We start from the raw sequence: 13,068 nt of genomic DNA, 5'->3' as shown, positions 1-13,068 counted from the left end.
TCACTGTATGAAGGATGTAAAAACAATTACCATTTACCTGAGAAAAAGTTTATAAGTAGATGTAAGAAGATGTGGTTTGAGACAAATCTCTATCCAAGTCACAATTTGTAAAAGAAAACCATTATAAGTAAGGATATATATACATCCATGAAATATGAATACTAAATTGTGGAGGTTGCATTCATATATGATAGTAAGATCAGGCTTTCTTGTACATACATTATATAATGTAACATATTTAGTTATGAAATGACATTTTACATGATTTATAATAAATCATACGCAAATAAAGTCATCATAGATACCAGAATTGAAATTTTGTATTTGCGCCAGACATGTGTTTCGTCTACAAAAGATTCATCAGTGACGCTTGAATCAAAAAAAGGTTAAAAAGGCCAAATAAAGTACAAGTTGAAGAGCATTGAGGACAAAAAATAGTTTTGCCCCATACAGCGAAGGTAATAATTATATATTGTGAAGATTTTAACTGTGTACTTGTTTCTATAGTACATGTTTGGGCGTATAACATGAATTAATCACACTTTTCTACATTTTGGGAATTAAACTACAAATGTTATGCATTTTTATTGGATATGCTCTGAAATGTCAGGGCAAAGAATTATTATCAATGAAAACCAATATTTTCTATTAACCAAAAGTTATATAACAACACAATAATAAACTTGATATAAATAATGAGATGGCATCTGTCTAATTATTGTGTTTTGAATAAGTGTTCATATATTCTGTATTAAAAAAAAATACCCTCAAGCTTGGGGCAATTGCTAAACATGAAAGTGGAAAATCACATTGTACGCTGAGATTCTTGCTACTAGTAAGATGTAAATATATACTACTCTGCAAAAACAAAATGTGTCATGAACAATGTTTCATGTACCACTTTAAAACATATGCCCTAATTTTACATAAGGGAAATAAACATTTGTTGCTTTAAATGAAATTTATCCATGCATATTATATTATAAATGTGTTCTGCAGTATAGTGAATTTAGACATAACATCAGTTGAATAAATAGATCTATTTGCATACAAATAATTACAAGACTATAAGTCAATTCAATTTTGTTTTAAATAAATATTTTGTATATTTTTTCTCAACTTTTATAAGTAAAATTAAATTTATCAACTCAATAACACAATTGGTCAAAATTCAAAATCACAACCATACAGAAAAGTATTATAAATATTAATTTTTTAAACTTAACTGTATATCAAAGAAACTATGAATTCATATAACTAAATCTGAAATCAAAACTAGATTCTTCAATTTACTTCCCCGTTCCTTCACAAAATGAAAAGTATAATGCATAAATCAAAAATCACATGACTAAATTCAATGTTATCCCTGAATATTATACATGTATGATAATAATAATGACTGATAACAAAAATAAATACATGTTCAGAAATATTCTTACACAATATTACAATAAGTAACAACAGCTTCCATCCAACCATGTGTCTACATACTAATTTAGCAGCTAAAAATACCCAGATATCTTTTATGTTCAGCAATACATTTTTATTGTTTAAGTTAACTGTTTGAGAAATTTTATAAAAGTATCTGCCTACCAAATGAGGCCAGAACAGTAAAAATATACACAAATTTGCTAGACAGTATTACTGGTGAATAAGTATACTCTAAGGATAGCAGTCCAGTGGCGGATCCAGAACTTTTCCTAAGGGGGGGCCCGCTGACTGACCTAAGGGGGGCCCGCTCCAGTCATTCTTCAATGATTCCCTATATAATCACCCAAATTTTTCCAACGAAAAGGGGGGGGTGGCCCCCAGGGCCCCCCTGGATCCGCCTATGCATTCAATACTCATTTATGCATATACAATGTACTACATTGGATGTATTTACAATTTTTGGGTATTTAGGTGAACTTGATCTGACTGACCATCAAACTAGTTCAGAATAACCTTCTGACATCACGTAACAATTACTTTTTGATTTGGACACCAAATGTTTTTATTTTGATACAAAATTTTGTGGGACAGACAGAGTCAGCACAACAGTTCAACACTTTCAGTCAGTTCTACAACATAAAAGTTCATCCTTACATTGTGTAAATGATCCAAGCCATACCAAGACATTTAGGCATAGGTACGGAATCTTTATTGCTTTTTTTTTTATGGTTCATTGATATTTCTATGGGATCATTTCCAGTCTAATGCTACTAGACTGAGATCATTTTTTCATTTGATAAGGGTGAGAACAGATTGATGTCATAAGCCAAAATTATTGATGATGCCTCAAGGGGAGATAACTTTATTGAATTTGATAGGACAATTTGTGTTTTGTTTTGTTTTGTTTTTTTTAATTAATTAATTAATTAAATTTTTAATAATATCAAGCAAGTGACCCTCTCTTGTTATTTCAAAGCATCTATGAGGTGCAATGTTCTCATTGAATATTAACCGATTCTATCCTTCAAACTTTCCTTATTATGTAAAATTGAAGTTCCCCTATATACATGATATAAGCAAAATGAAATAACTGTGATTTCTTTAATATCAATGTATTTAAACGAAAAAACAAGGTCAGTTACCCACAGTTTTTATATTTAAATTACAAAATCTATCATTGATAACACAAAAATGAATCAATCAACAGTAATCTTTTTATCCAGTTTGTATTCAGTTCTGTAACAAGCTTTCCAACGATCTTTACAACTGGTATTAGCTCTCCAATGACCTTGAAAATTTTTGTATCCAGTCAATGTATTTCTGTGCCAAAGTTTTATGAAATTTATCTTTACTGGTTAAATCACTTTTTGTAACCGTGTCTATTTCTTTAAGAAGAAGTACTTGTCTCTCATTTTCCAGTTTTGTTTTCTTTTGGCTAATGTTCAACACAATATCATCTTCATATTCATGTTGTGGATGAAATAATTCCAATAAGGTACCCGCTGAGTAACTCTGACAAAGATTCTGGAATATGTATCTCCTGAAAAAAAGGATCAAAATCCAGTAATGAGGCAAGAAACTATTATTTGTTGGATACAATTTTTTGTGGGTAAAAGTGAACAAAGGAGTAGGTCCGGTAAGGGCCGATTTTGGACTCAAATTTCAGGTTCATCTAACGAAAGATTTTAGACACTTTTTAAACACTTAAGTGTCTATTTCAATTGATTTGATTAGTTTAAGTGACAGATTTTAACTGATTTAGTCATTAAAAACACGCCGATTTCAGCTTAAATAGGAAAAATCTATTAAATATGCCAAAAAACGTCACTTTTCAGATGGTTTTTGTCAAAAATGAAAGTGGCCACATCCGTGTTCATCCTCAACCTTTATATATGTTATGTATTATCATCAAATACAACTTACATTTCAATATTATGAATGAACACAAATGCAGCCACTTTCATTTAAGATGGAAACCGTCTAAAATCTTACTAAAATTCTAAAATTGTGAAGATTTCAGTAATTTAGCATGACTTCATGATGCTAGTACCCGATATATGTGCATTGTATTGTCAAAAACAGTCCATATTTATGTAGCAGAAGCATTCTACTTTCCAATAAATAGCTAAAAGATTAAGTTTTCACAATTTTGTAAAACTGCTATATTTTGGGGCCAAAAAGGGGTCTTACTGAACCTACTCCTTTAAATTTTCAACAAAGTACGTATTTTCTTTGAAATTAAATAGCAATGAAAATACATTTTTTTTTCTTATTCCACAAAAATTGGTTCCAACAAAGTAAATGAATCCACAGTATCAAGGATATAGAAAAGAAGGCAAACATTTCCACTCTAGAAGTTAGTGTTTGCATGCAATTCTGTGAATTTTGTTGTCATCATTTTAACTTCTTATTTTTTAACATGCTCTAAATGAGCAAGTACAAGATTTGTCTTGTCTTACCATTCAACATTAAAATATTCATAAATTAATTCTGAAACCACTGCACACAAATAAATTGTACTTTTTTTTCGATTTTGTTTTGAAGAATTATTCAGATGTTGTTGAATGTTAAAGTTAGCTGGTGTTATATATTTTAGATTTATATTTATATTTTTTCAACAAACCTACCTATGATACCAGAGAGCCTCATGTCCCTCGTAACATTTGATCAGATCTATAGTTGTAGCAAGTTCTTTCTGTATTAAATTTTTATAACAGACAGAAAATTGTTCTTTCAGATCTATAGACTGTTTCTGTAAACTTGTCAATAAAAATTGTCTATAATGAAAGCCACTATGGTCAGAAATATGTTTAGATACCCAGTTCTCTGTCGTATGTAGCTCACCAAATAAAACCTGTAAAATAAAAGAAAAAATATTTGATAATTACAAATTATTTTCATTTTATCTATTTAAGGAATGACTGTAATATTTTTTCTGTCTATGAAGAAATAACATCAAAAATGTGGTGCACAATGAATAACCTGCATAGAAGGTTATTCTTAAGTGTGCACCACATTTTTTGTGTTATTTTGAATACCGGTTGGCAGAAAAAATGTTACAGTTATTTCTTATAATTTAATTCTTAATTCCAGAACGGAGTAAATCATGAAAAAACGGTGATATGTCATTTTCACATGACAAAATTATGTCTGAGCTGATAAACAAAATGACCTCAGCCAATCAGAAGACGCATTACATCCAAAATCAAATTATAAGAGAACGTTTCAAGTGTAAGGTGTTGGTATTTTGGTTAAATGAAGAACAACATAGGTTTGTGTATTTAAAAATTCAATGACTTGTGTTCTTTCAACCCATTGATATCGGTTCATGCATTTTGTGCAATGAATTGGTGTTTTTTTTACACATATGTTTATATATGTCATGCTATAAATTGTTTTCCTTTGATTCACAGGATCCAAAGTGATATGTATCATGTTAGAATCTCTTATCAAAATATACACAATAGAAAACAGTATCTTACCTGTAGTGAACAATTTAAGCAATGTTTAACAACCCATATCCTATGACTCCAAGCATTATAATTTGATGGGTATTTGTCACTAGCTTTTTGACAGTTTCTGAGTTCTTTAAATGCATGCTCCTGAAAGTCTGGTTGCTTTGATGAAGGCTCAACATTAAATCCATTCTGTACATTGGGATCTAAGTTGACATCTATAGCGTCCATATTAACGAAATTATTGTACATATTAACACTACTATTACTAACAGTACTCCCACTGCTGTTGGCTAGGCATGAATCTACTAAGGTCGTAAACAACCATTTCCTGTAAACAGAAATCACAAAAGGTCATCTACACAATCATTTACAAACAAATTGTATTATATTTTAACTATTTATACCACAAAGGTTTTTTTTATTTACAATTTAATTTCATGAACATTCTTTTGGCTTTACCAGTTTGGGATACTGTTGACGTTCTGTTTAATTTTTTGTTTTCTTTCAGAATTTTTTCAAATAACAAAGTCATACAATGTGTGTGATCTGCACCCCCTTTCTTAATCAGTTAATTTAAATTTTGCCCTTCTTTTATAAAAATTTCTTGAAAAAGCTGCATTGTGAGAGGGGAGATAACTCATGAAAATTCATTTATTTGGAAAGATACTTCCTGCAGATTAATGTTTTTACTTTTCACTAAATGAAAGTTTTTAATTTAAAACAGCTCAATGGAAAAACTTTAAAAAATATTATTTACATTTTTAAATTGATATTGTTATCTGTGACTGAAGTTTTCTGATCTTTTTGGATGTTATCGTTACTTGTGACAGGTTAATGGTTTTTAGGATGTTTTTTTTTACCTGTGACTGAAAGTTTCTGGACTTTTGGGGTGTTTTCCTAGTACCAATGCTCCAAGTTTCAAATCATCAGCAACTGATAGGTCACCACTCTCTATTAATTCTTTTCTGTAATACAAAAGTAAAGCTTCCATTCATAATACTGGTATAACTTTTCTCACCCGATAGATAATAATGAGTTCGTTCATTTTAATAAATATATTAAAAAAAAGATGTGTGATATGATTGCAAATAAGACATCTATCCACCAAAAATCATATGAAATGGATAAAAGCAATTATAGGCAATCTTTCCACCTTCAACAACGAGAATAACCGATACCGTATGGTTAGCTGTAAAAGTCCTTGACATGTAAAATATTAATTGTATGGAAAAAATTTGATAATACACTCCATTCTGAGGACATTATTTGTAGACAACAAAATCAAAGTGCATTAATGGAGGTCTCGTCTTAGTTATCCAGGCGGAAACCCATTTGAAATAGAACAAAAGAATTGAAGCTCTTTCTTAGAGAAGGCGTTAAATGCTTACTGTAATGTTTACTATAGTAACAAAAATTTTATAAGTTAATAGAAACAAATAAAATGACAATTTTCTTCTTAATTACAGAGTGTTTTATTTTAAAAACACAATATGCATAAGTTTTCAATTTATCTATTACTCGTGTTTGAGGTGTATATTTTGTCTTTAAAACGTACAAAGCAAGAGTATTTGATATATCATCTCGCTTCAGATTCTATCATTTTTTTTTATATCAAAGCAACAGCTTGCCTTTATAACATAAAAAAATCACAGTACGAAAAGATGTTATATATGGGTCAAGTGAAATACCTATCTATAAGGCCTAAATTAATATATTGTTTGTTTCCCAAATCCCGACCCTGCCAAGCCAGGTGTGGGTAGGTAGGTAGGGAAATAATTTTATTTTTCCAAAAAGCTTGAATATTATTGGATGATCCAGCAACCCTGAAAATCACAAATGAATAAAATAATATTTGACTTAGTTTTGACAATAAAATTTTATGAGTAGGACCATTTTTGCAAGGTCAGTCGGGATTGGAGAAACAAACAATATTTTATTTTAGGCCATATTGATCTGGTTATTGAGATTTAATATGAATGAATCAGCAAAAACAGAGAAGGTGTGTTCGAATAACTTTTTTTTTTTTACTAAAAGTAATTGATGACATCCTTTTAAGTTGGATGATGAAAATGCATATCTTCAAACATTTTAATTGTGTGTGTGTGATAACTAGGGTTTATAATTTTCAACCACTGAAAATTTTTAGTCTGCCCTTTCATAAAATCTTTAATTAGAATTTTTTTAAATGTTTAAGAATTTTCGTAAATTCCACCTGACAACCGTTCAGATAATAGTTTCAAGTTGAATCAATGCAGACAAGATCATTGGGCTGTTTTTTGACAATCCAATGCACATATATCAGGTACTACTATAATTAAGTCATGCTAAATTATTGAAATCTTCACAATTTTCGCATTTTAAGTTAAAATTCATAACATAAACAAAGGTTGAGGATGAACACGGATGCAGCCACTTTCATTTTTGACAAAAACCATCTGAAAAGTGACGATTTTTTGCATATTTGATAGATTTTTCATATGTAAGCTTGAATCAGAGCGTTTTTAATGACTTAATAGGTTAAAATATTTCACATAAACTAATTGAATCAATTGAAATAGACACTAAAGTGTTTAAAAATTGTCCAAAATATTTCGTTAGATAAACCTGAAATTTGAGGCCAAAATAGGCCCTTACCGGACCTACTCCTTTATCGGTTTTCAAGAGCAAAATTAGCAGCAGTTCATCCCTACAATGGCTTCTGTTTCTACGATTGTGAAAATGAACTGGCGTCATGGTGAGATAATTTTGACGAATTAGAATCCTGACTGTATTTATATATACAAATGTATGAAGGAATTTGAAATTTAAAGAAATATATATAAAATGATTATATTTAATTGCTTAATTAATTTAATGTTATTTTTAAACCATACCTGATGTTCCATGCAGTAGAACAATCTGGATTGACCAACACTATAGCTCTAGTTAAACATATTAAATCCAATTGACCTATAAAACATAATATAATATACACATTCATTTATGCGTGAAACCAAAGAAAGTGATATCAAGACATGCATGTAAAGAATGCATTTGGCATTGACTTTTATTCTGATTTGATATAATGTTGGATTTTCTACTTGCAAAAACTGAGTAGTTTTACCTAAGAATTTGGCATTAACTTCTTTCATCCTCCATGTCATCAGTGTATTGTAGGCATAATGATGAAGAATTTTGACACTCCACATCTCAAGTCCAAGTTTATGGTCTTGTAGAATTAGTGGACTTCGGTTGTGTTTGGGTTCCAGAACTGGTAAGAAGTCATACTCATCACTGTAAAATAATTCAAAATGTAAATGTTTGGAATATATTATATAATATACATGCATGGCTTCCACATTTGGTGTTCTAATGAAGGTTTATCCAGACCTAATCATTCATGATACTGAGTCACTCAGTGTTAATTTTCAATAACTTAATGGAAAGGTATATATATATGAAGTGACAGGCTTTGGTCTTCCTTTAATATTCTACTCTTTTAAGCATCAATCTGTCTTAAAGTTGTCTAGTTAAAAAAGTTTGCCCCCCTCCCCTTTTTCAAAATCCTGGATATGTATCCGAAGCAACTTTCTTGGCTTTTCCCTTTGAAGTTCAACATCTCAAGGAAAGAAAATGAATAGCTAAATCCACAAAAGTTTTTATTCTTTTAAAATATCAAATGAAGACAACTTGTATATATCTAGGTGCTGCCAGGATTTAAAACTTTTCAAGTTACACAGTATCGTCTTTACTCAAGAGTAATTTCCTAGTGTAAATACAGCCATTTCTGTCATGTAGTGATGAACCTTCTTCTTCTTTAGGTACATAAAACCATCAACATTTTGCCTGAGTGAGGTTGCTTTTAAAGTTTATTTCAATTTTTCTTTTATTTATTGAACTTTACAATTTTATTTAACTTTTTAATTTTTATATTTTTTTATATAAATTTTTATTTATTAAGATAACAGTAGGCACGTTTAGTTTAAGTGAGGAAATGTTTTGAGGAGTACTTCATGCATCCTTAAAATTGTCTGTAGAAGTTTTGTTTGAAAATTCAAGTGGTAATTTATTCCAATCTTTGATTGTTTGGCTGAAGAATGAGAATTTAAAACTGTCTTTGTTGCATTGGAGTTGTCTGCATGTTTGTTGATGGGTAGTTCTAGTTTTGGACTGGCTTTTTATGAGAATATCCCGAGATGGTATTGTAATTTCATTATTTATTACTTTGTGGAACATTTGAAGTCTGATTTTTGGCCTTTGTTCTTGTAGGGTTTGCCAGTTAAGGTTTTGAAGCATTTCAGATACACTGCTCGTGTTGTGAAATCTGTTGCAAGTATATCGTGCAGCTCTTCCTTGCATTTGCTCCAGTCTGTATAGTATTTTCTGAAGTGTGTGGATCCTGAACTGTACAGCAGTATTCTAGTTTAGGTCTTACTACATGTATTGTTTGATATGCTCTTTCCTTTACTAATTTGAACTAATTTTTAGATTGCGTCTGACGAATGATAAATATTGATTTGCTTTTGCTGCTGATTGTTGTATATATTTGTTCCATTTGAGATCTGAAGAGATTGTAATGCCTAGATATTTAGCTGATTGTACTTGTTCTAGGATATGACCGTGCATGTTGTAATAAAAATGTATTTGTTTTTTCTTTGTTGAGACTCTTAAGATATTACATTTGTCATGGTGGAATGACATGAGCCAGTCTTGCTCCCATTTTATAGCTGCTTCTATGTCTTCTTGAAGCTTAAGACAATCGCTTTGGCAGGTAATAGGCCGATAGATAATGCTGTCGTCTGCAAAGAGTTTTATTTTGCTGTGTTTAAGGTAGTCAGGTTAGTTAAATATGAAAGAGTATTGGTCCTAGTACAGTGCTATGAGGAACCCCTGATGTAACTGTATTTTTTTCAGATGTTCGAGAAGGACTGTTTAAGTTCTGTTAGATAAAAATGATTGGATCCAATTTTTTGCATGATCTTAGACGACATTACGTAAAATCACACAGGTTCCCGTAAACTCTGACAACATAATTTAAAATATTTGACGTCACAATTTAAAAGTGATTGTTGCTTGACGTCAAAAGGTGTTTCGGAGTAGATCTAAGGTCATTCGGAGGCAAGATTCAGCTAAATACCAAAAGTGTTAATATGTTTATAGTTGGAGCTGGACTGATTTTGGGGTCTTCTACTTCTACTTACGGTATACTATATAATGACTGCCTTCAACATGTTGAAGTTTACGTCACTTGTACTGCACATTGCTTTGAGAAGACATATATATATACAGTGAAATATAAATTTGTGATAATAAACAAAACAAAAATTTTTACATAGTGGTAGTGCATATTTTTAATTTATTATTTTTAAGTTAATGTTAAGATAAAACTATTTACACATGATGAATTTACTGACTGTAGGTGTAGGTTGAGACGGCTACTTTGAACGACTCTATAGAGTCGCTCATCACAATACTCAGGGGAAGGCTGTTCCAGATTTTAATTGTGCGTGGAAAAAATTATTGTTGTCTTATTTGTGTTCTGCAGGATGGAATTTGGTATGAGAGTGTGTGCATGTTTCTGGACTGTCTGAGCGGTTGAATTAGTCTGTCTGTTTTTGTGATTGCAATGAGATGATATGAAATTTTATAGAACATGACAAGACGTGCATCTGTTCTTCTGTGTGCGCGGTCTCTCCATTTTAAATGATCTATCATGTCACTAACGCTTGAGGTGTTTCTGTGTCGTATCTAGCAGCCCTTCTTCGTACTTTTTCTATTTTGTTAATATCCTCATTAAAGTAAGGGTCCCAAACTTAACAGACATTTTCTAGTGATGGTCTGACTAAAGATTTATATGCCTGTTCCTTTACTGAGGTGGAACTGATGTTAAGATTCCTTTGAAGAAAACCTAGTGTGTTGTTGGCTTTATTGCAGATGTTGTTTATGTGACATTTTAAGTCTGATTGAATTGTCACACCTAGGTATTTTGCCTTATCAACGTGGCCATGTAAAGTGTAATTATATACGAATGGATTTTTATTTCGGCTGATGGACATGACATTACACTTGTCAGGATAGAAAGCCATTTTCTATGTTTTTTCCCAAATGCCTAGTGTGTTGAGGTCTTTTTGAAGGGTTTCACAATCACTGTTTGATTTTATTACCAGATATGCAATAGTGTTGTCTGCAAATAGGCGTATGGTGGAATTTAGCCCAACTGGTATGTCGTTAACGTAAAATAAAAACAGACTTGGGGCCCAGAACAGATCCTTGAGGCACTCCAGACTTTACTGGGAAATAGCCTGAAGTCTCATCCTCTAGGATAACTGCTTGGGTACGACATGATAAGAAGCCCTGTATCCATGGATTTGTTTTCCCCTGTATCCCATAGTTATTTAATTTGTGTGTTAACAAGTTATGGCTGACTTTGTCATGTTTATCAAAAGCTTTGGAGAAGTCCATTATAAGTACATCTGTTTGTTTTGAGTTTTCCATATTTTTAGTGACATCATCTACAAGTTCCAGAACCAAACAAAATCCAAAAGTTGAGTTTCACAAGATCTGTTTTTTCGAAAGCTGTGTTGTAGGGGATACAGGATGTTATGTTTGTCTCCATGTGTCATGATTGCGCTAACTACAACATGTTCCGTAATTTTACAACATATGCATGTCAAAAAAATAGATCTATAATTCTCTGGATTATATTTGGAACCTTTCTTGTAGATGGGTGAAACATGTGCAGTACGCCAGTCAGTAAGGACTTCGCCAGTGTCTAATGATTTTTGGTATATAAGGCATAGTATTGGTGAAATTTCATGTGCTAACTCCCTAAGGAGACGTGGCTTAAGTTCGTCTGGTCCACTTGCCTTGGATGGATTTAAATTTAGAAGTGGTTTTGAGATACCTTGGATGGTTATATTTATGTCGGGCATGGTAGGGTAAGCTGTTTTCTGTTGCATGTATTGATTGTTTTCAAATTCAGTAGCAGTGATTTTGTTTTGTTCTGAGAAACCTGATTGAAACTGCCTGTTGAGTGCATCAGATTTTTGTTTGCTGTCAGTTATAAGTCTCCCATTCTGCTTAAGTGATGTTATTCCACTGTAGTCAGTTTTTTTTGCTTTTTATATAAGACCAAAATTTTTTCATGTTGGAAAATTTATTTTCATCTGGTTTTGGTGTTACAATATTAACATTTTCTATGTATTGCCAGTATGATTGTCTGAGTTGTTTTTGTACCTGATGTTGAATTTGCTTATACATGTACTTGTTTCTCATGTTGTCATTTCCAGACTTTTTCATCTTTTTATAGAGTCTGTCTCTCTTTTTCATTAATTTTCTTGTTTCAAATGGGGTTTTATTTTTTGTAGTTAGTTTTTTTGTGTGGAATATGCAGACTGACTAGTTCATTAAGTTTTGTTTTGAATTCTAGCCACAGTTCATCAATAGTATGTGTATTAACCTTTTCCTGTATAGTATGTTGTAAGTTAATAACTTCTTTTTTATTGTTTCCCAGTTTGCCTTGTTGTAAATCGGCACATTTCTTGGTGTTTGTTTTAGCTTAGATGGTGTTATTTTGAATTCCATGAAGACAATGTCATGATCTGCGATTCCCGGCATGATTTCAATTTGTGGAACCTGGTTTGGTAAATTTGTGATCATAAGATCTAATATATTGTCCTTTCTTGTGGGTCAGCTGGGATAAGCGATAAGGTGTATACAATCATATCAATAATTGAATCAAGGAAAATAAAAACGACTGTACAATATAATTGTATATATATGTTAAGAACAATTTTGATACAGTGTGACCGAAACGACCTAGTCAGAACTGGATATGTGGCCGAAACGTCTCACAAGACAAGACATGGGGTCTTTGTTTACATTTGTTTTTATGAAGAGTTCGGTTCAATTCAAGCATTCTACATAAAATTACATCGCCTTTTGAAATGTCAAACTGTTCGAGATGGGGACTAAATTTACAGTTTTAAATTACATCTCAGGGTCTTTGCGAAATACGCTGTTTAAGTCTGAAAGTAGGCGACAACCTCTGCTGTCAGACGACATTTTGGATTTTTTGTTATGATCACGTGATGTCGCACAAAAATGATAAGATATTACTATTCTTTTTATTATTATTATATATATTGACCGCCAAATTAAAATCTTTTTGTCTATTCTGAATCTCTTTTGGACAATAAAA

At 31.5% G+C, this 13,068-nt stretch overlaps 1 protein-coding gene across 1 annotated transcript; it reads right to left on the bottom strand.

Annotated features, from left to right (window-relative positions):
* Positions 1-1,618: 1,618 nt before the first annotated feature.
* LOC143073439 (protein prenyltransferase alpha subunit repeat-containing protein 1-like) lies at positions 1,619-12,963 on the bottom strand. Its single transcript, XM_076248987.1, has 7 exons — positions 12,862-12,963; positions 7,993-8,162; positions 7,763-7,838; positions 5,750-5,854; positions 4,914-5,217; positions 4,059-4,285; positions 1,619-2,971 (listed from the first exon to the last, which is right to left on the bottom strand). Exons 1-7 carry the CDS (start codon positions 12,930-12,932, stop codon positions 2,704-2,706), a joined length of 1,221 nt encoding a protein of 406 aa, XP_076105102.1. The 5' UTR covers positions 12,933-12,963; the 3' UTR covers positions 1,619-2,703.
* Between the last annotated feature and the right edge of the window lie 105 nt (positions 12,964-13,068).

This window comes from Mytilus galloprovincialis, chromosome 4 (assembly GCF_965363235.1).
Source record: "Mytilus galloprovincialis chromosome 4, xbMytGall1.hap1.1, whole genome shotgun sequence".
Lineage (NCBI taxonomy): Eukaryota > Metazoa > Mollusca > Bivalvia > Mytilida > Mytilidae > Mytilus > Mytilus galloprovincialis.
Note: the sequence above shows the minus strand (reverse complement) of the source record. Positions and strands in the feature narration are given on the sequence as shown.